General features: G+C 44.9%; 1 protein-coding gene across 4 annotated transcripts in view; it reads right to left on the reverse strand.

Annotated features, from left to right (window-relative positions):
* slc9a5 (solute carrier family 9 member A5) overlaps positions 1 to 25,741 on the reverse strand; it is a 309,427-nt gene that overhangs the window by 79,653 nt on the left and 204,033 nt on the right. For all 4 annotated transcript variants that reach the window (XM_068049563.1, XM_068049564.1, XM_068049562.1 and 1 more), the window contains exon 10: positions 13,464 to 13,593. In XM_068049563.1, the coding sequence (XP_067905664.1) occupies positions 13,464 to 13,593 (130 nt within the window). The remainder of the gene's footprint in view (positions 1 to 13,463; positions 13,594 to 25,741) is intronic.

Genomic DNA, 25,741 nt, shown 5'->3' on the forward strand with positions numbered 1-25,741 from the left:
GATGCTTCAGCAGTTAAATGTTGACCTCCTAAATCAGAAGGTTATGAATTACATTTATAAAATTACACAGTGTTCAAACTTGCCAACACTGAGTTATCTGAGCTTTATTAGCTTTCGGCAAGGCTACTATATACCTCACTGCAGGGGGATTAATATGCTTCATTTGGTGGGGTGAGGCAGAGAGGGGAAGAAATGGACACTGGCCAACCCAGGCAATCTCAATCACTCCTCCTTTCGGTGTGTGAGTAGTGAATGCAGGCAGATATATTCCATACAAAGGCTAATAGATATATGGAGAAGATTACCAGTGAAGGCCATTAATCCTCAGGCTGCAGGTGGACCACAGGTAAAGCAATCACCCTGTGGCAAGGAGGATTTATAAATATTCAACTTGTGCACTATAATCATTGTAACACTAATATTACAGTAATAAAACCTCTCAGGAGTTGGAAGTCAATTACTGTAATATTAACCCTGTATCTTGAACATTTAAAAACTATTCAAACAAAAAGCCTTGTTTTGCATGCTTACTTTCTGTTCGGCCTGTCTGCCCCCATTCTTCTCAGTCATAGCTGTATTTTTAACTTTGTTTTTCTAATCTTATTTATCTTTTCTTTCCCCCATCCCCCAGCTGCTAGAATCTTTTATGAATAGTGGCAGTGTTCAGTTGCCAGCATTCGCCAGAGTTCACCTACCTAGGCTCAACTATCACCAGTAACCTGTCTCTAGATGCAGAAATCAACAAGCGCATGGGTAAGGCTTCCACTGCTATGTTCAGACTGGCCAAGAGAGTGTGGGAAAATGGCGCACTGACACGGAACACAAAAGTCCGAGTGTATCAGGCCTGTGTCCTCAGTACCTTGCTCTACGGCAGCGAGGCCTGGACAACGTATGCCAGCCAAGAGCGACGTCTCAATTCATTCCATCTTCGCTGCCTTCGGAGAATACTTGGCATCAGGTGGCAGGACTATATCTCCAACACAGAAGTCCTTGAAGCGGCCAACATCCCCAGCTTATACACACTACTGAGTCAGCGGCGCTTGAGATGGCTTGGCCATGTGAGCCGCATGGAAGATGGCAGGATCCCCAAAGACACATTGTACAGCGAGCTCGCCACTGGTATCAGACCCACCGGCCGTCCATGTCTCCGTTATAAAGACGTCTGCAAACGCGACATGAAATCATGTGACATTGATCACAAGTCGTGGGAGTCAGTTGCCAGCATTCGCCAGAGCTGGCGGGCAGCCATAAAGACAGGGCTAAATTGTGGCGAGTCGAAGAGACTTAGTAGTTGGCAGGAAAAAAGACAGAGGCGCAAGGGGAGAGCCAACTGTGCAACAGCCCCAACAAACAAATTTCTCTGCAGCACCTGTGGAAGAGCCTGTCACTCCAGAATTGGCCTTTATAGCCACTCCAGGCGCTGCTTCACAAACCACTGACCACCTCCAGGCGCGTATCCATTGTCTCTCGAGATAAGGAGGCCCAAAAGAAGTGGCAGTGTACATACTGAATATGATCGTCCCCACACTAGTCCTAGTTCACTGAAAGTTATTAACATAGTGAGGAATGAAGGATTAAGATCGGAGGAAGGGATGATAATTTAATGTTAATGTACATCAAGACACAGAAAACACAACCGACTCTGTGCATCCATTTAATTCTTATAGAAGAATTTCCCTTTGGAGCCATTTAGCACAGCCAAACCCTTGGGTTTGTTGATGAAAATGTGGGAGAGGCTTCACTGAACCGTACGTAATTCCACACGCAGAAACACACTTGGATGTTATGCATATCTCGGAGAATCTGCAGTTTATCGTAATGTACCTGGTGATGACAGATGCAACCCTCCCTATCTGTTAGAGAAGATCATAATTTAATTCAATCAAATCAGTTAACATTCTTAATGGCTCCACTGGTTTAAGACAGTGAGTAGTTGAGTCATGCCGACTAGCGAGTTCTGAGACGGGGGTGAGGGGGTGGGGGGGTGGGGGCACGATTTTAACTCTATGTAATTGAATGGGGTTTGAGTGAATTAAAATCTCGACCACGATCTCCAGTCTTATCCTGAGTTAGCTGATCTTAGCTAGGTTTAATTTTTTTTAATTCAATCTTGGGATATGTGCATCGCCAGCTAGGCCAGGATTTATTGCTTATTCCTTAGTTGCCCTTGAGAAGGTGGTGGTGAGCGACCTTCTTGAACTGCTCAAGTCTATGAGGTGAAGGTACATCCACAGTGCTGTTAGGGTGAGAGTGACGATAAAGCAATGATAAGATATGGCCAAGTCAGGCTGGCGCGAGACTTGGAGGATTTCTTGCAGGTGGTGGTATTCGCAGGCGTCTATTGCTTTTTCCCTTCTAGACAGGAGGAGTTGTGGGTTTGGGAGGTGCTGTTGAAAAAGCCATGGTGAGTTGCTGCAGTAGCAGTAAATTAGCCCGGGTGCTTCTTTCTTGGGTGGGGTGGCAGTAGGGGGTGTAAAATCATTCAAGGGTTCCTTCTCCTGATCATTATCCAGCAACCTTGGATGTGTTCAGGTTTAAGTTTGGCTATAATACCAACAATAGTATTAACGCCTACTTCTATTCGTTGTCAAGGCGTCACACAAGAAGAACAGATTGATCACTGATGCAAAGTATCGGAGTGCAAAAGGTGTCCATGGAATCAAAACCTAGTGAGGAAATTGAGGTGACAAGGTAACACCAAGATGAAAAAGTTTTTACTCAGGTATTGTGTAGCAAGTGTACTCTTTTTATTTTATCAAGTCTGCTTTTAAAAGGAGGCCAGAGGGTGACAGGATGGTCAGAGGAAATAAGCTGTCAAGTCTGATGAAAGTTGAGACAGCAATTTTCACACTGCTGAGGGGCCCATATCACTTCTGAAAGGTATACAAATACGGAACACAAGAATGATTCAAACAATGCCATTTACTTAGAAAGGAACTCACTATCGGTATGGGAGGGAATTTAGCAATGTGACTGAAATCTGATGAAATACTTTTTTTTCTTACATAATGATTGCTTTCTGGTATCTCACCCCAACATTATTCACGAGAACCCTGATAGTAAATGTCACCTGAGTAATGAAACATATGGGAGAGCATCACAGTTCAGTCGAATAGTAACTCATTCATCAGGGACACTGGATGACAACCAAGAGTTGGAGCCTGACTGATTTTTCTATTTTCCAACTTGAGATACTGAGACCGATTGTAGTTCCCCAACTGAGATCAGTTAACAGCACAGAGTGGGAGACTGAATCAGGGGCATGACTTAGCTTGTACAATGGATAAAGTCCCTGAAAGACTGGGGGAAGGGAACTGAAACACTTTTAAGAGTAAAATAAAATCACCTGCACATTTTTTGTGATAGGAAATTTAGGAATAGGAGTGGGCCATTCAGCCTTTTGAGTCTGTTCAGTCATTCAATTAGATCATGAGTGCATCTTAACTCCATCTATCTGCCTTGGTTTTGTAATCCTTGCCTAATAAAAATCTATCAATCTCAGTTTTGAAATTTTTAATTGACCTCACCTCAACAACTTTCCTTGAGCACACTTCCAAGTCTGAGAGAATGGGTGACTCATTGTTATTTCTACAGATTCCATTCAGTTGACTGACTGGGAAGGAGGTGCAAAACTGTAATCTAAGGTGCAATCCTACTGATCCCTTACCTGGGCTTGGTGCCTCATTTAGCCTGCAAGGTAAGCACTATGCAAACGCAAATGTGACCACCGGCTGTGATCTTACAGTCTGTGACCCAGCACACTCGCACCCAACGACACACATCACTCAAATGAAGTGAACACTTCCTTTCAAAAGAAATACTATTCCTGACAAGGCTTAGATGTTTTAGAAATATTTTTTTAAAGGGATATCACCTTCAAGAAAAACTATTTGGAAAGATTTGCTGTAAAACAGGTAAACTAGAAGAGTCTGGAACCACAAGTATTGCAAAGGCATCATGCACAAACGCCACAACTGATGGTTTTGTTTATAATCATAGCAAATGTGTTACCAAGCCACATAAGGAGATATATTAGTACAGATGACCAAAAGCTTGGACAAAGAGGTAGGTTTTAAGGACCAAGGAGAGGCAGGAGGAAATTCTAGAGCTTAGAGCCAAGGTAGTTGAAGGCATAGCCAGCAATAGTGGAGTGAAAGCAAGGATGCACAGGAGGCCAGAATTGGAGGAGTGTAGATATCTCAGAGAACTGTAGGGCTGGAGGAGGTTACAAAGATAGGGAGGAGAGAGGCCATTGAGGAATATGAACACAAGGGTGAGAATTTTAAAAATCAAAGTGCCGCTGGACCATAATCGTAAGATGTTTTGGAAAACACCTTTTTCGTGCAGATGGCGGTTGGTTTTGGAGATGATAAATCCGTGATCATAGATGCACAGCAGTGGAACTTAAATCCTGGGTTTGAGTGGAACATGAAAAGTGTGAAAATTGAAGAAAAACAAGTTACTTAATATTTATTCAGAGAGTACTGTGAAATGTGACTTTCTGTGGTCACATCAATTTGTTGATAATCTGCCTCACTGGAGGATTTACAAATAAGATTTGCAAGTTTTACATGGTGGATGGGTGGTGGGGGTTGGGGGGGAGTGGGGGCAAGTTGCTCTTTTGAGTACTGTAGCTGTTAACAGTTCAGAGTAACGTGCAGCTACTGTCCAACAGAGTGGAGGAAAAGAAACCAGCAATGAATATTAATATTATCAAAGCAATGAATAGCTGCCAGAGCACCTACATAATAAGGCCAAACACAGTAAGTGATTATAATCAGCTACCTAATAAATAGTTAAGTACATCACTAATTTGCTGAATTCCTGACCCTGAAACAGTACAGATACTCAGAAATATCACTGAGAATCTCTCGCAGCTTTCCAGCTAATATACTAACAGTATGAGATTGCAAAAAGAGGCACATCAAATATTTATGATTTCTCTTGGTGTAAAAGATTACTAGTTGATACTTTTTTTGCCCATTCTTAATGATATTTTTAAAAAAATTGTGGTCTGAATTTTATACTAATAACAGCAAGAGATCTCGGCCCTGGGAAAGATTCCAGAATTTTTCCAGCCTTTTCTACACAGCACATCAGGAACTCTGAGGTTAGGGATATTGTTGGATAGTATTGAATTGAAACTGAATTACTTCACTCAAATGACATCACCATCTGTAGAGCATTAAAGGTCATCTGCGTGTCAGGGGCATGCTGGCTTTCAAACAGTAAAACCCATGAGATAAGGTTTCAAAACCTCAACAAAGGGCCAAACACATAACAGGCTTGTGAGAGAATGCTGCAGGAAATAAATATTTGCTGAATAGATGGCCAAGTCTCCCCTGTGCTTAATTTATAAAACACGTGTGATTTTCACATGGTGGATCAAGCATCTACAAGTCACTATTGGGACTTTCTGTTCAAACAACTGATGGTTTAGTATTTCAGAATCACCCTTCCTGATGTGTATCATGTTCATTTTAATGTCACGTGGCCTCCTTCTGTGCTGTAATGCTTCTACACTATACCCGTTCACTCACAATCAGCATTGTCTTCAATGAAACATTAATTTAACCTCTCAGGTGACTCGGATGCAAATATGTTGGCCTGGATTTCGCGGTCAGTGAAGAAGTGACAGTGCTTACCATTGACCTTGAAGAAAGCTGCCCAAAAAGTTCGAGTGATCTCTGTGGTGTGCTTTTCCCCTTTCCTGATGTCAGTTTGCAACTGGCACTAAGTCAAGGGGATCTCCAGGTATCCAGCAACAGTGATGTTATCAAGCAGGGCAAGCAGCCAATCACATTGAAATATTCTCACAGACAGCAAACCATAAGTAAAATGCTCTGAAGTTCTCACTTGCAACTGAACATTTTAAAGAGAGTGAAATAAATGTTTGGGACATACTCATGGGATTAATGTAGAAGTTGAAATATAAACAAACGGAACAGATGAATTTTATCATCATGGGGAAATCTGACATTTCACAAATATAAAATTAGTTTTTCAGGGCCAGTGAGGTTGCTCAATATTTACAAAGTTAGTACATCATTAAAAATTCAGTTGCACCTCATTCAACAAGGTGTAACTTTTTCAAGAGTTTTTACAGTGAGACTAATATGGTGAAAGGGCAAGTTCTCATCAGTTCAGTGATTTCCATTTGACTGCAGTCTGCAGGGACTTCAACAGTGCACCCTATGGGGAAGCATAGAATCATTGACAACAACCTCTGGATTTCCGTGTTTAACTGCGCATGTGAGGACTCCAGAAGTTGGTGTCAGTTTCACAGTAGTAATGATGGTGAACGCTGACAGTTTTGCCATCATTACAACTGCAAAATCCAGGCCATAATTTTTTTTCCAATTCTCTCTCCTTTTCTCTAACGGCACAGACTCATACTGGCATGAGATTCTACAGTACCAAAAGACCTATATCCTTCACCCAAAGTGGCCACTCTTCACGTGTAAGTTGAGATGCCATGCAGCCATGGCAAGTGCCACAGCTGAACCTGACTCTTATCTTTGTCCTCTTTTTCAGTTTAAATACAAGGCAGTGTGGAACTGAACCATCTATTTCTGTACTGAGCTAATGTGTCCACAGTTGAGGCGTAATTTGGAGCTTCACAGTTTTTTTTAGTGCCCAGAGTGAGGAGGACAGTTCCAGTAGAAGCTCAGAGACTTCAGTTGCAAAAGTGTACACATATGTGTTTGGTCTGCTTTAGACTTGTTTGTGATGGCTTCCAACTATACTGCAAATCCTCAAAGAATAGCCAAGGTCATGTGGAAATGTATCCCATCCTGAGTGAACAATATGGGAGGGGGAAGTTATAGATTTGGAAAAGAAAAAGTCTAACTTATATGAAAAGAAAACATTACAGATCATAGGTCTGTAGATAATACACCATTCTTGTCATGACTAATACAACGCAATTGAGTGTACACACTCACTGCCTGGACATGCATTCTCTCTTTAATTTTTTTTCCCTGACTGCCTAACATACAATGTTTGAGAAGCAGCCCATAATCCAAAAGCTGTAGAAAGTTCTGTGCGTGAACTCAGAAGAACCTTAAACTGAAGGCATGTGCAGCGATATGCGATCTACCCTTAAATCAGTTAGGACAAGCAGTGAATGCTGGAAACTATGGATACTGCAGCAACACACACCTGTGATAATAATGGACTTTGGCCCTCGATTGTTACGGCATTCAAACAAAGTGAGCTCATGACACCCCCAGCAAGAAAGAGATCAAGAGCAACGATTTGCAAGCAACTTTGAAAAATAGCTGCTGCACCCTTGCACTTGCAAATGCTTTTCTTTCCACACATATGTGACACACATTGTAATATCACAATTACAAATCTGATGCACAATAAGTAAAATTATATTTGAAATATTTCACATTGGCAGCATTCTCAAATTTGCATCGAAAGCAGCAAATTCTATGGCATTCAGTGCCTAGTCAGGATATTGTTGACACTGTCCTAATGTTTTGTAGGACACAGAATTCTTTCAGTTACGAGTGGATTTCTCATGTTGTCTATTGTGAGTCAAAGGATAAATGGTAAGGGCAATAAGAAGTTGTACAAATTGAATGAAGTGTTAGTGGCCTTGATGGTTGTTTTGTACATTCACTTAACTTTGCACCTTACTTTAATATAAAGTAGCTCTAATGGTTTGTACCTGCTCTTGTCTCACCATGTATGTATGGGCTGTTTTTGGAGAGATTGCACCAGTACACATACAAAAGGCATGACCATCTAGCTCAGGTCACAAGGAGTACTATTGTTCCACCGCTGGATCAAGCTTATCATACAGGCAGATATAGGGTAGTGCGAGTCACGATCCCACAAAAGTAAGCTGCTCAGACAGCTTATGGGAACGACTGTCCTGACAATGCAGCTACAACAATTTGTAACAATCCCTATTGTTCATTCTGCTGCCCCAAGGTGTTCTCACTCCCTCCCGTTTGTAGAGAATGTTCGTGTAATGCGATTGGTGAATAATGAATGTAGAAAATAACCAATTAGAAAAGAGATTAAAATAGGGACTTCATCAATGAAGAACAAAACTGATCTTTGGTCTGACAGTTCAATAATCAGTGTTCGATAGTCTGTGGAGATGACAGACTTGCTGTGTATAATAAACGTGAGAAATTTCACAGCAGACACTGCGACTGATGCCTCAGACTGTAATTAGCAGCTCTTTACAGCCCTTGGGCTGTAGCCAATTTAGCAAATTCAGAGTCAACAGGCAGGAGGCTACCGTAGTGAACCTCACATATGTGACTACTTCAAACATATTCATGAAGGTCACTCACTTATAAAAACCTGTCCTTTTGAAGCACTCTTGCATGGAAACATAAATTTATTGGTTCTGATCCAAGTAGCTTTTAGTCTGCGAGTATGTTTCCTTCTTTCCCTGTAAGAATAATTACCATCCATTCTCTTCACTAGTTAGCCAGTAGTTTTCCCTGGGACTTACTCATTCACACACACCCACTTTCAAGTCGCGGGCAATGCAAAGAACAATCCTCTAGGACTATTAATGATACTCCATTATGCAGACTTTCCAGCTCTCCTTCATTTTACAGATTAAACGCTCACTTCTCAACAACCATGTGCGCATTTTCTTATGCTGGAACGTAACTCTTATATAGTGTATCAAACAGAACAAATGAAAAAATTGGGCCTAAAATGGCTAATAAATCCTCAGTAAATTGGACTACCCTTCAACCCTTTACTACATGACAGAACCTCTATCCCTACTTTGAAATGTTTGACTAATGACAGGGCTCACATTTATCACAGAGGGAGCAAAATAACATGTCAATTTTAATCACTCTTGGTCAAGTGGCCTCCACCTGAAGTGAATGTCTCCCTCTCGTGTCCAAGGCAAGAACTGACAAAGCTCAACTATCTGCTCGGATACCCAGTGCTCAGTGCCTGTGCTGCTGGGCTGGATGAGGAGTTTCAGTAACAGGAAAGAGTGCCGTTAGACTAACAGTTTGACTTTTTTGACTGATTTCATCTGTCTTTTTACCTTACAGATCACCGGAGGATCCAGGAACAGTTGACCTGGCTCTAATCCTTCTGAGTGACCAGCTCAAAGCAGCAGAGCAGAGTGAGTAGGAGAGCTCTAAGAAATACCAGCCACCTGACCTCACTGTGGGACCGAAATTCAACTTTGACATGGCAGATGAGGAGGACTGGCGGGGGGAATGGAAATCAGGCGGTGGTGGATCAGATGCCTGCTGTAACCTCATGACCCAGCATATCCCCCACTCTAACATTACTACCAAGCCGGGGGACCAACTCTGTTTCAATGAAGAATGCAGGAGGGCAAGCCAGGAGCAGCACCAGGAATACCTCAAAACGAGGTGCCAGCCTGATGAAGATACAACACAGGATTACTTGCATGCCAAACAGTGGAAGCAGCATGCGATAGACAGGGCTAAGTGATCCCACAACCAGCAGATCAGATCGAAGCTCTGCAGTCCTGCCACATCAGTTGTGAAAGGTGGTGGACAATTAAACAACTGACAGGATGAGGAGGATCCACAAGTATCCCCATCCTCAACGATATGGGAGTCCAGCACATCAGTGCAAAAGAGAAGGCTGAAGCATTTGCATCCATCTTCAGCCAGAAGTGCCGAGTGGATGATCCATCTTGGCCTCTTCCTGAGGTCCCAGCATCACAGATGCCAGTCTTCAGCCAATTCGATGCACTCTACGTGATATCAAGAAACTGCTGAAGGCACTGGATACTGCAATGGCTATGGGCCCTGACAATATTCCAGCAATAGTACTGAAGACTTGTGCTCCAGAACTAGCTGCGCCCCTAGCCAAGCTGTTTCAGTACAGCTACAACACTGGCATCTACCTGGCAATATGCAAAATTGCCCAGGTGTGTCCTATGCACAAAAAGGAGGTCAAATCCGAGCTGGCCAATTACTGTCCTATCAGTCGAATCCAATTGTCAGCAAAGTGATGGAAGGTGTCATTGACAGTGTTATCAAGCGGCACTTGCTTAGCAATAACATGCTCACTGATGCTCAGTTTGGGTTCCGCCAGGGCCACTCAGCTCCTGACCTCATTACAGCCTTGGTCCAAGCATGGACAAAAGAACTGAACTCAAGAGGTGAGGTGAGAGTGACTGCCCTTGACATCAAGGCAGCAATTGACTGAGTATGGCTTCAAGCAGCCCTAGCAAAACTGGAGTCAATGGGAATTAAGAGGAAAACATTTACTGGTTGGAGTCATATATAGCACAAAGGGAGATGGTTGTGGTTGTTGGAGGTCAGTCATCTCATTCCCAGGACATCACTGCAGGTGTTCTTCAGGGCAGTGTCCTAGGCCCAACCAGCTTCAGCTGCTTCATCAATGACCTTCCTTCAATCATAAGGTCAGAGGTGGGGATGTTTGCTGATGATTGCACAATGTTCAGCACCATTCGTGACTCTTAGATACTGAAGCAGCCCATGTCCGTATGCAGCGGGTAGAGAGGGTGGGAGAGAGAGAAGGGGGAGAGAGAAGGGGGAGTGAGAGATGGGGAGAAAGAGAGGAGAGGGGAACACAGGGGGTGAGAGAGAGAAGAGAGAGGGGACATAGGAAGGAGAGACAGAGGAGGGAGAGAGGGGGAGAGAAAGAGTGGGAGCGAGAGAGAGAGGGGACACAGAGGGGGAGAGAGAAAGAGGGGGGGCAAAAAGGGGGACACGGGTCGAGAGACAAAGGGAGACACTTAGGGGGAGAGAAAGGGGGGAGGGGGGACACAGAGAAAGAGAGAGAGAGGGACATAGAGGGGGAGAGGGGGGTCACATAGGGCAGAGAGAGGGGAGAAAGAGGGACAGAGAGAGGGACAGAGATGGGGAGATGGACATAAAGGGGGAGGGGGCAGAGAGAAATGGACTCAGAGAGAGAGAGGGGGAGAGAGGAGGGGAGACGGGGGGGGAGAGAGAGAGGGCAGAGAGGGGTACATGGTGGGAGAGAGAGGGGGGACACATAGGGGGAGACAGAGAGATGAGGAGAGAGATGGGCACAGTGGGCTGGAGTTTGTAGTCGTGCTGCTAGGAGCGGCAGCTGGTGTGCAAAATGTCAGCAGTCCTGCACGTGACCTTTGCAGACGTGCCACTGTGATTACGCAGCGGGTGGCCACTCACCATAATTGCCGTGGCCGTGCCCCCCAATCACTTGGTGAGGGCGACGTTAGTGACATTTACGTTTTACGCCATTTATGGCGTCGCCTGATTATGGATTGCACAGTTCAACCCTCCTCCTAAACCCCGCCCTCAAACTTGCAGAGTTCACCCCTTCCCCACCTCAGTGATATACACTTGCTGAGTTCCAACCTCCCCTCACTTCTGGCTATTAACCTTAGTGGCAGTGTCCAATGTTGCAACAAATTCTGCAGGACAGCAAGGTAAAACTTACTGAACCTTTGCAGGCACTGAGGACTCTCACCTCGGTGGTGCCAGCTTTTCAAGGATGGGAAAATGAAGGCATGTGAGTGCCACACGTCAAGCAGAAGATTGTAAACGGCTGGTAGGATCGTGGTGAATAGCATTGCAATTAACGCAAAACGTAGTTAACATATTTAAAGCACGGTCCTGTCGCAGGGCGGCGGAGATGCTGCTACGGAACTTTGTTGCCTCCAGGAAAAATCAGAATCCAGCATTACGGTGTCGGGTTCTGTGGTGGGTGATTCTGCTCTGATTATCTGGCCCCCCCACCCCCCACCACAAAACCCGCCTTCAGGCTGAGCACAAGATTCAGCCCAGAGAGGAGAGAGAGATGGATACAGTGAGGGAGAGAGAGAAAGAGAAGGGACAGAAAGAGATCAAGATCACTTGCAACAGATGGATATCTAGCCAAATTCTCCACATTGCTACACCAGGTGTGCAGGCAGACATTGACTACTTGTGCAAGCAAAAGAAATGCCAGGTATCTAACTAAATAGGGAGAAATGCATTTTAAATCAGACTGTGTTTTGATGGCATTAGGTAGGCTATACACTTTTTATACAGATTAATATCCCCCATGTCCGTGGCTGGGTCAATAATTTTGTCAAATGTCTGTGGTGCAACATGTTGGTGCCTATGCCTGACTTGGGGTGGGAGTGGTGGGGAAGGTGGGAGGCAGTGGGAGAGTATGAGCCTGTCTGTCCAATCCTCGGAAGGCTGCATTTTGTGCAAAAATCCCAGCATCACTTTTTAAGTTTTGGCTTGCAAGTTAGATTTCCTTTGCTCATCACATTGCTTTGCTTGCAACTTTATTCATGCATTCATTTTCACTGCATGATTCTCACATCGCAAGACTCTTTCCAAGTCTAACTTCCATTGGCATGGGAATTCCTTAGGGAGCTGCAATGGCTGAGATTTGGATGAGCAACAGCATTTTGAGGGGATCAGAAAAGACAGATGTGACTATTACCGCAAATGTTATTCACATAGGGGACCTTCATTTACCCTCAGTTACTGATTCAAACAGTCCATTCTGGGCAGGTCAGAGGTGACCAGTTTTTCCATTTCAGAAATGAAGCTGACACATAGGTGTAAATTAATAACCTTAAGAGGAAACTGGACTGGCATTTGGTGGAGAGATCAATTGAGGGACAGAGATAGTAAACTGTGTATTCTGTTTTACAACACTGGAGCTGGCCAGATGGATTGAAATGGTCTTTCCTGGTCCTGTATGCTCCAATGCTACTATAACTAAGTCATCTCCTGATGGCTGATCTAGAGGCAATGTGTATGATGGGGGGGCAGCTCCTCCCTTGGGTGTGAAGGTTGAGACTGCATTAAACATCTTATGTCACTGGATCCTTCTGAACCAGCAGCAGTGACATAGGCCAGGTGGCTGACCTTGAGATGTATCAAGCAAGCGATGTGTGGCCTTCCGTGCAAGGAGCAAAGCCCTCATTATCTTCCCTCTGAAAAGATGGCATCAGCTTGACAGAACTAGTCCTGAATGACAGAGCTCCCAAGAGGCCACAGGATCGTAGATGGCACTAATGTGCCATGAAGACCATTGAACCTGGCTGACATACCTTTAAACTTTAGCCACGGACCCAGATTTCCCAACTACTCCAAAGCTGTTCTGGAAGTTTCTGCTACCTATTGTTTACCCAGAGAATGGTTAGATTATGGAACCCTGCTACCGCAAGCAGTAGTTGAGATGAGTTGCATAGATGCATTTAGGGTACTTTAGATAAACATAAGGGGGAAAAAAATACAAGAATTGAAGGAGATTCATGTGGAGCCTAAATGCTGGCATTGACTAGTTGGGCTGAATGGCCCGTTTCTGTGCTGTAACTTCTATGTAATTATTCAAACGGCCTGTTCCTGCACCAATACTGCAGTGTGCTCTGGGATAGCGTTGCCCAAGCAGCCAACCCATTCCTGACTCAGATTCTGTATATCTTTATTGGGGCCATTAAAATAGTTTTTTAAATAAACAGTGGATAACTGTACCTGGTCAGCAAAGCTGATGGCATCGCGGACATTGAGCTTGTGGTACACGTCCCAAATATCATCCTTGATCCTATAGGCCGACTTGCGCATCAGTAGCTGGCTCAGGTACTTCTTGTCAAAGTGCTCCCACCTGCAAGAAAAATGAATACAGCAGTCATCGAGAAAATGTGTTTGAACCGAGTAATTGGACTGATTCTTACCCAATAGCTTTGGGATGTGGAGACTTAAGAGGAACTGATACAGGACAACCTGAGCCAGAGTAGAAACATATCACGGGCCGGGGTTGTCACATACTTCACATGTTTCCCTAGGGTCAGGTGGCTCTAGATTGGCTCCTAGTTGGCCCGATGTTGTCCCTTCCCCCTTCTTAACACACCCATTCGAATGAGTGAGGAGAAGTGGGACTGAAGCAGCTCCTCCTGGCCCACAGCGATGTCACTGGAGTAGCCTGGAGTGAAAGATGTTATTGGAACAGGAAATGCAAATTTTTATTTCCGAATAACAACAATGTTTTTAGTGTAACGTACATATTTTGCAGAGATTATTAGTAAAATAGTAGGAATTATAGTGTGGGCCTTCAACTTGCCTCCTCCATTAAGTTACATTTGCCTCACGGCTCAAAGTGTAATTGGATCAGAATGATCTCTGCTCCAATAGCATTCACAAGAGATACATGCGATGCAGGAGAATCTCCTGCAGCAATCTTCATAGATGGTAGTTGTTATACCGTGCTCACATAAGAAGTAATTACACTGTGCATTCCTACTGTGAATCAGCCACAAGTTTGAAACAAAGATGAATTTGGCGGTGCTGTAAAAGGGGCCTTTATTGACAGGATCATCTGGTACCGGAACCTTCTGTCAACTGGTCAATGAGGGTTGGGTGGCCCAGACCGTCCACTCTCCCCCAGCTGCTCACTTCAGTATGTGTGATGGGGGAAATGGAGGAAATTGCAGGCAGGTTACAGACCTTCACTACAGATGATCCCTTTTTCACTTATATTTGTATATCTTCAAACTAGTTATAAGAAAATATCTAAATACCGCGATTAAAATTCAGCAGGTATCTTGTACATCCCCTATTGAAATATATTTGCAATATCTTCCTTATGCTCTGATTTAGATGGTCCATTTTAATGATTAGAACAAATTGCCAATGAAGAGGAAAATAAATAAAGCTCAGGGCATTAAAACCCTGAGTTTGTGATCCTGTAAAAACCAGGGCTGTATATAGCTACACAGTGCGCAAACCATCGACAGCAATTTGGGGGCAGGCTGTGCCAAATTTTAAACACCCTGTCATTCGCCGAGACTCCCTCGTGCATGGGAAATGCTGACAAGGAGTCAGGCCTGTAAGCATGATTAGCTGCCAGTGCTAAAATCTGGCCAGCCCGGTAGAATTTAAAGGGATGATGCTCACTTCCAAAGGGGAGATACTTTTTCTCATCCTTGATGTAACCTCCATTTTCTCTGTCGAAGAATGGCTGCGAGGAGCAACAAGTGCATGATCATCCCTTTCAATGATGAAAAGAAAGTCTTGCATTTATATAGCACCGTTCACAGGACAGCCAATGAGTAACTTTTTGAAATGTAGTCGCTGTTGTAGGAAATGTGGCAGCCAAACACAGCAAGCTCCCACAAACAGCAATGTGATAATGATCAGTTAATCTGTTTTTTAAGCAATATTGGTTGAGGGCTAAACACTGGCCAGGGCACCAGGAGAACTCCTTTGCTTTTTTTTCCCAAATACTGCATGGGATCTTTTTCATCTATCTGAGCGGCCAGGCGTAAGAAGTCTCATCTGAAAGACTGGCCTGGCTAGGCTCGATTGTGATGTCCTCCCTGCTTCAAAGGTCCGGTGACTTCAGTGTAGCTCCCATGTGATGAATGATCATTTGAGGAGCTCCTGATGGGTTGCCACTGGAACAACCTTTATGTAGAAGCAGAGATTTAATCGAGCTCTTCAAAATTATGAAGGGTTTTGATAGAAAAGATAGGAAGAAACTGTTTCCACTTGCAGAAGGTTTAGCAGCCAGAGGACTCAGATTTAAGGCAATTGGCAAAAGAACCAGAGGGGAGATATGAAGTTTTTTTCTATGCAGCGAGTTATGATGATCTGGAATGCACTGCCTGAAGGAAGACTGGATAAATACTTGAAAAGGAAAAGAATTGCAGGACTATGGGGAGAGAGCAGGGGCATGGGACCAATTGGATAGCTCTTTCAATGCACCAACACAGGCATGATGGGCTGAATGGCCTCCTTCTAAGGTGTATGATTCTATGCCCCAGAAGTCCTGTTCTGGGACATGTAGCAAATAGAGTTCTTGGGGCAGAGGCAGCAGCTTAAGCTGACTTGTGGATAAAGGTGGCAGAGACACTCCTCGCAGCAGGCAATTACTGAGTTTGTGGAAGGAGCACTGAGTGAAGCAATATTCACAATGAGGATGAACAAGCAGAGGAGATAGAAAGGAATCTGAACACAGATCTGGGCAGGTTTCACGTCCATGTCGTGTTTCCAGTGCGTGGGAAAGGGACTCAAATCCCTCAGCCTGCTTTCAGAGTCGATGTAAGAACACAAACTATTAGGCTGATCGTTACTTATCTCAGATCCAGGCATGAGATCCATTAAAACTAATGTGAGGCCACTTCTGAACCCTGCGGTCAGACTGAAATGTGGGTCAGAAGCCCGCACTGTGTGGGAAACATTGTGATTTTCTCTGGAGTGGCCAATTAATGGTCAGAGGGTGGGCTTGCCATTCAATTAAGGACGGCAGGCGGGCTCTCGAAGTTGGAGGGCCAATCAAAGGCCTTTCTGCTCGAAAGGAGCAGCAGTCTATGATGGCAGCTAAGTAAAAGAGAGGATGCTTCAAAATGGAGGCGTTGTCTCTCCAACTTTTTTTTGAATTTAAAATAAAACTGGGTTTTGCAGCCAGGCCACCACTATGGTGGGGGGAGCCCCTCCATAGGGCAGCCTGTGGATGTGACTGGACCCAGACAGGCAGGGAGGGTCTCTAGGCCTGCCTGGAATGCTGGCTCCACGCTAGTCTGCCACCGGGAGGCCGCCTCAGGGCACCTAAACTGGCCTCCACCGCCTGTGGGAACCTGGAGGCCGACTGAAAAGTCCCAGTTGGCCCTTAACAAGCTGTGTTGGCTATCTGCTGCTTGCAGCCGGGTACCCCTGTTGCACACCCCTCCCCCATCCTGCCTCTGCAAAAATGGCCACGGGGCAGGATGGAGCCGGGGAAGCTGCACGCAGGCCAGAGGGGCCATGTTTAATATCTTTCACTAGCATGTTGTAGAATACATTGGAAATGAACTCCAGAAGATTTTGATATTTTAACACAGTGATGACACATTGTCCTCTACTGAACTTGACCTGTTAAAGCTAGAAGTGATATCCCAGGAAGTTGTAGCTGGCTGATAGTCTACATGGGGGGCACCACTTCTGCAGTGTTTGGCTGCCATGGAATCGGCAGCTGCACTCAGCATAATTATTTAATCAGCACCAACCCTGTTCTATCCTGTTCAAATCTCAGCTCCTCTGCTCTGCTATTGTGCACAGACAGCTGATAAAGATCACAGTGCAAACATGTGGGAGCATCAGCTGGTCAGGAGCAGTGAGGCACATAACAGGCTCCCAACACCAGATGTTAGGGAGCAGTGAGGCACATAACAGGCTCCCAACACCAGATGTTCGGGAGCAGTGAGGCACATAACAGGCTCCCAACACCAGATGTTAGGGAGCAGTGAGGCACATAACAGGCTCCCAACACCAGATGTTAGGGAGCAGTGAGGCACATAACAGGCTCCCAACACCAGATGTTAGGGAGCAGTGAGGCACATAACAGGCTCCCAACACCAGATGTTGGGGAGCAGTGAGGCACATAACAGGCTCCCAACACCAGATGTGAGTGAAATGTCATTTGCTCACAGGAGGGAATATGTATCATATAAAATGCTAAACAAGAAGAAACATAACTGAACGAACTGCCTGAGGAGACTTACTGAAGCTTTGAATTTCTATTCAGTAATAACACAGGTAGTGCAACAGCAGAAGCAGTTACTGGCAATCCTAGCGCACGTGCCTGGAAGGGAGAGGGTGAAGGATAATTTTGGTGTGTGGCAAAATAAATGTGTTCATTTATGATTTTGCAGAGGGAAATTTTCTTTCTCAAATTGTTACAATTTTAGTTTCTGTAAAAGATGTTATGATAATTGAAGATGACTAATCCTGTTCAGATATTACATTGTGTTGCGACGTCTTTGAACTGCCTCCACACCAAGTCGACTACCATATGACCCATTTACAAAGCATAATGTTATCAACCAGTCTTTATTGAAAAATCATTGTGGACAAGTTCCTTCTCTAACATTTCTTACTTCTGTAATCACATACCACACAGAGAAACCAGAAATTTATATTTCCCCTTGTAGTTTTGCACCTCACGCAAGTGTGAAAAATACTTAAATCTACGGATTCCCACTGGTTTAGTGACTGGGAATATTTAATTCTATGAAATAAATACAGCAAGATAAATTAGGATAGCAACACAAATACAACACAAGGCACAACATGTTACATTTCACTCAAATTTTCAATTAGCAAATATAATTTAACGTCATGCAGAGACTAAAATGTCCAGGAATGATGAATTAAAGCTGATTAAAATCATTTCAACCAATCTGAACTGTCCTTCAAGATAAATAGGGCTTACTCAGGAAGGCTTTACAGCGCCATCTACCGCTCTACATTACTATACAGATCCGACTGTGATATGCTGCAGATTCACTGAAACACTGAACAGGGCAGATCAGTACTTTCTAATAATCATATACATTCCTTGACAACACTGAATACAATTTTGTACACAGTAATTTATTGGATTAGCTGATTATTTAACAAACTAGTGAAGTAGTTGCTCTCTCAGAGTCATTTTTTAAATTCATTCGTGGGATGTTGGCATCGTTGGCCAGGCCAGCATTTATTGCCCATCCCCAATTGCCCTTGAGAAGGTGGTGGTGAGCTGCCTTCTTGAACCGCTGCAGTCCAGGTGAGGTAGGTACACCTACAGTGTTGTTAGGAAGGGAGTTCCAGGAATTTGACCCAGTGACAGTGAAGGAACGTTGATTATAGTTCCGAGTCAGGATGGCGTGTGACTTGGAGGGGAACTTGCAGGTGGTGGTGTTCCCATGCATCTGCTGCCCTTGTCCTTCTACGTGGTAGAGGTCACGGGTTTGGAAGGTGCTGTCTAAGGAGACTTGGTGCTTGCTGTAGGGCGTCATGTAGATGGTACACACTGCTGTCACTGTGCGTCGGTGGCAGAGCGAATGAATGTTTGCAAATGGGGTGCCAATCAAGCATCTCTCCTGGATGGTGTCGAGCTTCTTGAGTGTTGTTGGAGCTGCACCCATCCAGGCAAGTGGAGAGTATTCCATCACACTCCTGACTTGTGCCTTGTAGTTGGTGGACAGACTTTGGGGAGTCAGGAGGTTCCTAGCCTCTGACCTGCTCTTATAGCCACGGTATTTATATGGCTATTCCAGTTCAGTTTCTGGTCAATGATAACCCCCAGGATGTTGATAGTGGGGGATTCTGCAATCATAATGCCATTAAATGTCAAGGGGAGATGGTTAGATTGTCTCTTGTTGGAGATGGTCATTGCCTGGCACTTGTGTGGCGTGAATGTTACTAGTCATAGAGTCATTTATGGCACAGAAGGAGACCATTCGGCCCATTGAGTCCATGCCAGCTCTACACGGAGCTATCCAGTCAGTCCCACTCCCCTGCTCGATCCCCGTAGCCCTGCAAGTCTATTTCCTTCAAGTGGCCATCCAATTTCCTTTTGAAGTCATTGATTGTCTCCACTTCCACCACCCTTGTGGGCAGTGAGTTCCAGGTTAGTACCATCCGCTGTGTAAAAAAAGTTCTTCCTCATGTTCCCCCTGCATCTTTTGTCCAAAACCTTCAATCTGTTTCCCCCAGTCCTTGTACCATTTGTTAATGGGAACAATTTTTCCTTGTCTAACTTAGCAAAGCCTGGTATAATCTTGTTCAGCTCTATTAAATCTCCCCTCAAACTCCTTTGTTCTAAGGTGAGTAAACCCAACATTTCCAACCTAACTTTGTAACTAAAATCTCCCATCCCTGGAACCATTCTGGTAAATCTCCTCTACACACTTTCAAGGACCCTCACACCCTTCCTAAAGTGTGGTGGCCAGAACGAGATGCAATACTCCAGTTGGGGCCTAACCAGAGTTTTATAAAGGTTCAGCATAACTTCCCTGCTTTTCTAATGATGTTTTTTGCAGTTTACATTGCAACACAACTTATTTGGAACTGCCAGCTAGCTTGCAGGGCACCACATGTGACATTAAACTTTTACTTAATGTTCTCAGCGGGTAGATTAAACCACACAGAAGTTATATGCTATTTATCTCAATTAGAGGTTTCACGCTGTTTTTCTGGGAATGTGCCGGTAACCTTTAACACACTACTACAATACCAACAGACAATACCAGCTTAGCTGGAAAGTCAAGAGCAGAGTGTCTCCCTGCTCACTAATGAGTTTCAGCATTTCCAAAACAATTTAGTATTTTAATAAGTAGAAGAAAATCAAGACAAGAAACGATTGAATTGGAACCATAAAGCGTCATACTGAATACAGTATATGGATGAACCATTCACTCAGTAAAAAGAATAGATCGAATAGAAGCACGTATATCTACAACAGCACCAACTGATTGAAAAGTTGGCGAGAGATGAACAAGTGTCTCAACGTAACAACGGCCCGGATTTTGCGTTCCGAATAGCGGGAATGCTGAGACATTCGCTGCTATTGAGGGTCGGGATGGCACCTCAACTTCTGGTGTGCACACTTGTGCTGAAAACCAGAAATTGTGGTGCGCCTCAATGGACTCCAGAGAATCCTCCGATGGTGGCCGTGCTGGGCTGCTTTATAAAGCAGCAGGGACCTGTAATTCGGCAATTTGCACTGATTGCCCAGAAGTTATATTGATTTTCACGTATATTTTTTCACAGAGCCTGCTCAGGAGATTCCGCACTATAAATTAATAAGCCCCTTAACCTAAAGCAGCAAGGAATTTATCAGTAGTTAGCTGTGGTGACGCCAGGGGCCAGTCCGTTTGTTAATTGCATTACAAAACTAACCAAATATTTAACCAATCAGATAACCAAAATATTTACCGGCTCCTTTTCTCTGTCATTACAGTTCGCCACTTAAAACCAGCATTCTAGCCACCTGACAAGCATTGGAAAACAGAGACAAGTTCTGTCACCAGCAGCACTGCCGACTGCTCGCTTCCTGCTCACTCAAGGGTCTTGGCCATTCTCCAATTTCCACTCTGCACTTCAAACTCACACTCGCTCTTGACCTCATACTCCCATTTATTCCAAGTCCTTTGGTGCTCTGTCTGCAAACAGTACTGCAGGAAATGTACTAGTACAATTAAAATAGCAATATGTCCTATTGATATTTACTTAATTCTTTTTTGAAATTCTCTTTTGCACATTTATTTTGTTTTCAACTCCTCTTTTTCAGACAACCTTTACCATTCTGCAATCGAGGTACTCAGTGGGTCTCTGCCAATACTTCCCTTGAAGCCAGTCAGTTGGATGTGCACAAGGACAACCTGAGGTGATTCGATTACATATTGTCCAGTCCTATCAAATCAACTCATGTTGCCCTTTAATAGGTACAGGGAATATGTAACCCTTAATACAATTTGATAGGAATGGGCAATATGTAACCTCCTAATACAATTAAATAGGAGCAGGGGATATATAATCCCGAATACAATTACCAAGGGGCAGGGGATATGTAAGCCCCTAATACAGTTTGACAGGAATGGGCAATATGTAATTCCCTAATACAATTAAATAGGGGAAGGGGCTATGTAACCCCCTAATATGATTTGATAGGACTGGGCAATATGTAATACTGTAGCACACTTAAATAGGAGCCCTTCCCCCAGCCCACTAACTCTAAATAAACATCCTCTAATTTTCCCCCAGTCCTAGCCCCGAACTTGCATTTTTCTCTAGTTTCAATCCTATCTCTCCTCATACCCTCTCCAATCTCATCTTGTCCACCTCCTGTGCCTTTGATCCTATTCCCACTAAGCTGTTGACCACCCAACATCCCTTCCTATGTTAGCTGATACTGTTAACAGTTCTCTCTCCTCAAGTCTGCTGTCATCACCCCTCTCCTCAAAAACAACCCTTGTCTGTGCTGTCCTTGCAAACTACCGCCCCATCTCCAATTTCTCTCCAAAGTCCTTGAATGTGTTTTTGCTTCCCAAATCTGTGCCCATATTTCCTGGAACTCTATGTTTGAATCCCTCCAATCAGGTTTCTGCCCTGCCAGAGAATGAAACAGCACTTATCAAAGTCACAAATGACATCCTATGTGACAAAGGTAAACTGTCCTTCCTCATTCTTCTCTATCTGTCTGCAGCCTTTGACATGGTTGACCACACCATCCTTCTCCAACGCCCCTCCACTGTCGTCCAGCTGGATGGGACTGCTCTCACCTGGTTCCATTCTTATCTATCTAATCATAGCCAGTGAATTATTTATAATGGTTTCTCTTTCCTCTCCTGCAACGTTACCTCTGGTGTCCCCAAAAGTTTATCTATGGTGGTCCCCAAAAGTTTATCTATGGTGGTCCCCTCTTTTTTTCTCTTCTACATCCTGCCCCAAAAAGTGGGATGGTGGAGGGGGGGGGCATAAAATGGAGTGGGAGGCTCCAGGAGGCTTTCCCGACCCGCTCCTGCCTCCGCCGCCCTTTACGTAGGGCGGGGGAGGGGGGGAGGAACAGCCCACTTGCCCAGGCCATTTAACGGCCACTTAAGGGCCTTCTCCCGCCTCCAGGTGGATTTTACGCGTGGCAAGTGGACGGCCTGGAGCCGGAAAAAGCAGCTTGGGAAAAGCAGGTGGCTGCTGATCATCCCGGGGTGGGGGGGTGGGGTCTGCTCATCGGGCACAGGGTACCCGATGGAAGGCCGCCCCAACTCCACAACCACCCCCAGCACCCAACACATACCCCCTTCTTCCCTACCGACCACCCTTGCCTCACCAGGGCTCGACCAATTACCCCCGGCAAGGCAGCTAAAACTTACCTTTCCTCCCGGCTGCACATCTTATATTTTCGGCTGGGCTGCAGTCCCAGCAGTGGCCACCGTTCCCAGTGGCATTGCTGGTACTAAGAGCTGCTGGCCCGCTGATTGGCCGGCAGCTCAATGAGGTGAGACTTCCTCCCTCAAACGGGTGGAAGTCCCGCCTCAGAACACTTAAAGGCTGGGGACCCTTAAAATACGGAGCGGATCCCCAGGTGAGGGAGAAGCGGGTTCGCCACTGACCTTTACGTCGGAAGCCGGCTCCTGTCTGCCCACTGTAAAATTTAGGCCACAGTGTCAGTTTTCAATGGACACTGATGACACCCAGCTCTACCTCACCACAGTCTCTAAATTGTCACACTGCTTGTCTGAAATCTGTTACTGAATGAGCAGAAATTTCCTCCAACTAAATATTGGGATGACCGAAGCCATTTCTTTCAATCCCCACCACAAACTCCTTTTCCTAGCTACCAATTCAAAACCTTTCCCTGGCAACCGTCAGAGGCTGGTGCTGCATTTGACCCTGAAATGAGCTTCTAATCACTTATCCATGCCATCCCTAAGACCGCCTATTTCCACCTTTGTAACATCGCCCAACTCCCTCACTCAGGTCATCTGCTGCTGAAACTCTCATTCATGCCTTTGTTACTCCCACATTTGACTATTCCAACACATTCCTGGCTGGCCTCCCATATTCGTCCGCACTTAAACTTGAGATCAACCAAAACTATGTTACACATGCCCTAACTCGTACCAAGTCCCATTCACCCATCACCCCTGTGCTTGCTGACATATAGTAGCTCCAGGTTAACTTTGATATTCTCAACCTTGTTTTCAAATCCCTCAATGGCCTCGCCCCTCCCTATCGCTGTAACCTCTTCCAGCCCTACATCCCTCTGAAATATTTGTGCTGCTCTAATTCTGACTTCTTGAACATCCCTGATTATAATTGCTCCCCCATTTGCAGTCATGCCTTCAGCTTCTGCAAAGCACCTTGGGACTTATTATGTTATAAGTGTTGTATAAATTCAAAGAGCTGGATTTTATTCCAGTGACAGAGGTCCCAGCCTCAGGCTGGAAGGGGTTGGGGGAGACCCCGCCTCGTCCCTCTGTCAGACCCCCGTTGCAATTCCATGGCAGGCAGCCAATTAATTGCCTGGGGTTGGGGATGCCTTCCCTTCAAGGGATGAACTCCCGCCTCCAGAGTTACTGACCAATCGGAGGGCTGGCAGCTTTGCAGTACTGGCAGCGCCACTGAGAGCAGTGGCTACTGCTGGTATTGCAGGAGGCCTGCAGTGCCAAGGATGTCAGAGACCCCGGGACTCAGTTGAGTGGAGTGGGAGTCGCTGGGGCCAGTCAGGCAGGCGCAGGTGAGGGTGTGGGGATGGAGGTATTGGTGAGGGTGCAGGGGTCTTGCCAGAGTGGCAGCCATTGCCCTGGAGGGACCTCCGGGTGACATGGATTGCCTCCAGAGGAGGTTCACCCCCCCCACCCTGCGAGGCTACGAAGAGGCTGCCAGGTTGCACCTGGACGTGTCTCCATGCGGCAGTAGGCCCCGCCATCTTCCATAAAATCAGAACAGAGGCGGGAGGCTGCCCTTTAGTGGCCGTCAATTCATCTGGTGGTGGGGGGGGGGGTTGCAAAAGGCTGTCCTTGGCCTTTCCCCACCCCGGACAAAATGGCAAGGGGCCAGGACAATGTCGGGCACACCACCCTTGCCATTATGTGAACCCCCTGTCTCTGTTCCTGTCGCCAAGGGCAGGATAAAATCCTGCCCAAGTTGTTGCTGCAATCCTCTAATACAATTTGATAGAACTCGGCAATACGTAATCCCATAATACACTTAAATAGGAGTGGGGAATACGTAATCCATGTGATGTGGAAAGTGAAGGGTTACCAGAGTTCATACTGTTAAAGTTGTTTTTTCTTCCTCTGTATCTTTCTATCACGAGCTCTGGGTGTGCTTATCTGCGCAGAAGGGACATAAATGTGATTACACAAAGGGACACTTCCTGATAAGATGCTGTCTGAATTGCCCTGCTGTAACTGATGATTTTTGACAGACTCTGGTCCGATGAAGGCTCTCCCCCACAGGCTTGTAATAAAGATTTTCCGATTTTGGCTCACTCCTGACTCCAAAGCATTTTTTTCCCACAACAATGCTTTATTTGGGCTGGACGGACCTTCATACATTTACAATACACAAATACTGAAAAGTAATTTAGATATTGTGAAAGTCATATCTGTGATGGGAATTATGGAAACTACTGTTGGTATCATTAATGAACAATTCTTATAATGCCCTCTGTTACTTCAGTGGATCTGTTAACGTTTTTTTAAAAATAAATGGGTTATTGTCTGTGTTAAAATGATAGAAGAAGGAATATACTCCAATAATATCAATTGTAATTTCTAGACTTGTGAGCTTTCCCGTTTTAAAGTAATCTATTCTCAGGTTATAGCCATAATTCTGTAATAAAGTTCAAAGCTATGCAGCAGAATCTTACAGCTTGAGGGACAAAGTAGTAATAATTTATCAACAAATTGACTAGTTATACATATTGCAATACAATATTTATCTGCAATATATTCCCTAGTGTATATTTAATGAGAATCTTGAGAAAGCTAGGCACGTTTACATGTAAAATGAACTGCTGAGAGAGGGGGGTAGATGTTCATTCCTCCTCCCATCCCTTGACAGTAATCTGGCAGTGCAGATCACTCACCCCTTATAGAATCAGTGAAAATTGGGAATGGAATCGGGGGCAGGGCACATTTCTTCTATGTTTTAGCAGACTAACACTGTATTCTGAATGGGCAGATATGGATACTGGGCCCCTGTCTATTTTTCTACCTGTTGAAACTTTCAGTTCATCTGGAGACAGTTGCGCAATTTAAAATGCAAAAACTTGCATTTATATAGTGTCTTTCATGACCCCAGGACAGCTAATGAAGTACTTTTGAAGTGCAGTCACTCTTTTAATGTAAGAAACACAGAAGCCAATTTGTGGACAGCAAAGTCCCACAGATAACAATGACCAGATAATCTGCTTTAGTGATGTTGGTTCAGGGATGAATGTTTGCCAGGGCACTGGGAAAAACAACCCTGCTCTGCTACGTCCATCTGAGAGGGTAAGTCTAGTC

This window comes from Heterodontus francisci, chromosome 17 (genome assembly GCF_036365525.1).
Source record: "Heterodontus francisci isolate sHetFra1 chromosome 17, sHetFra1.hap1, whole genome shotgun sequence".
NCBI lineage: Eukaryota > Metazoa > Chordata > Chondrichthyes > Heterodontiformes > Heterodontidae > Heterodontus > Heterodontus francisci.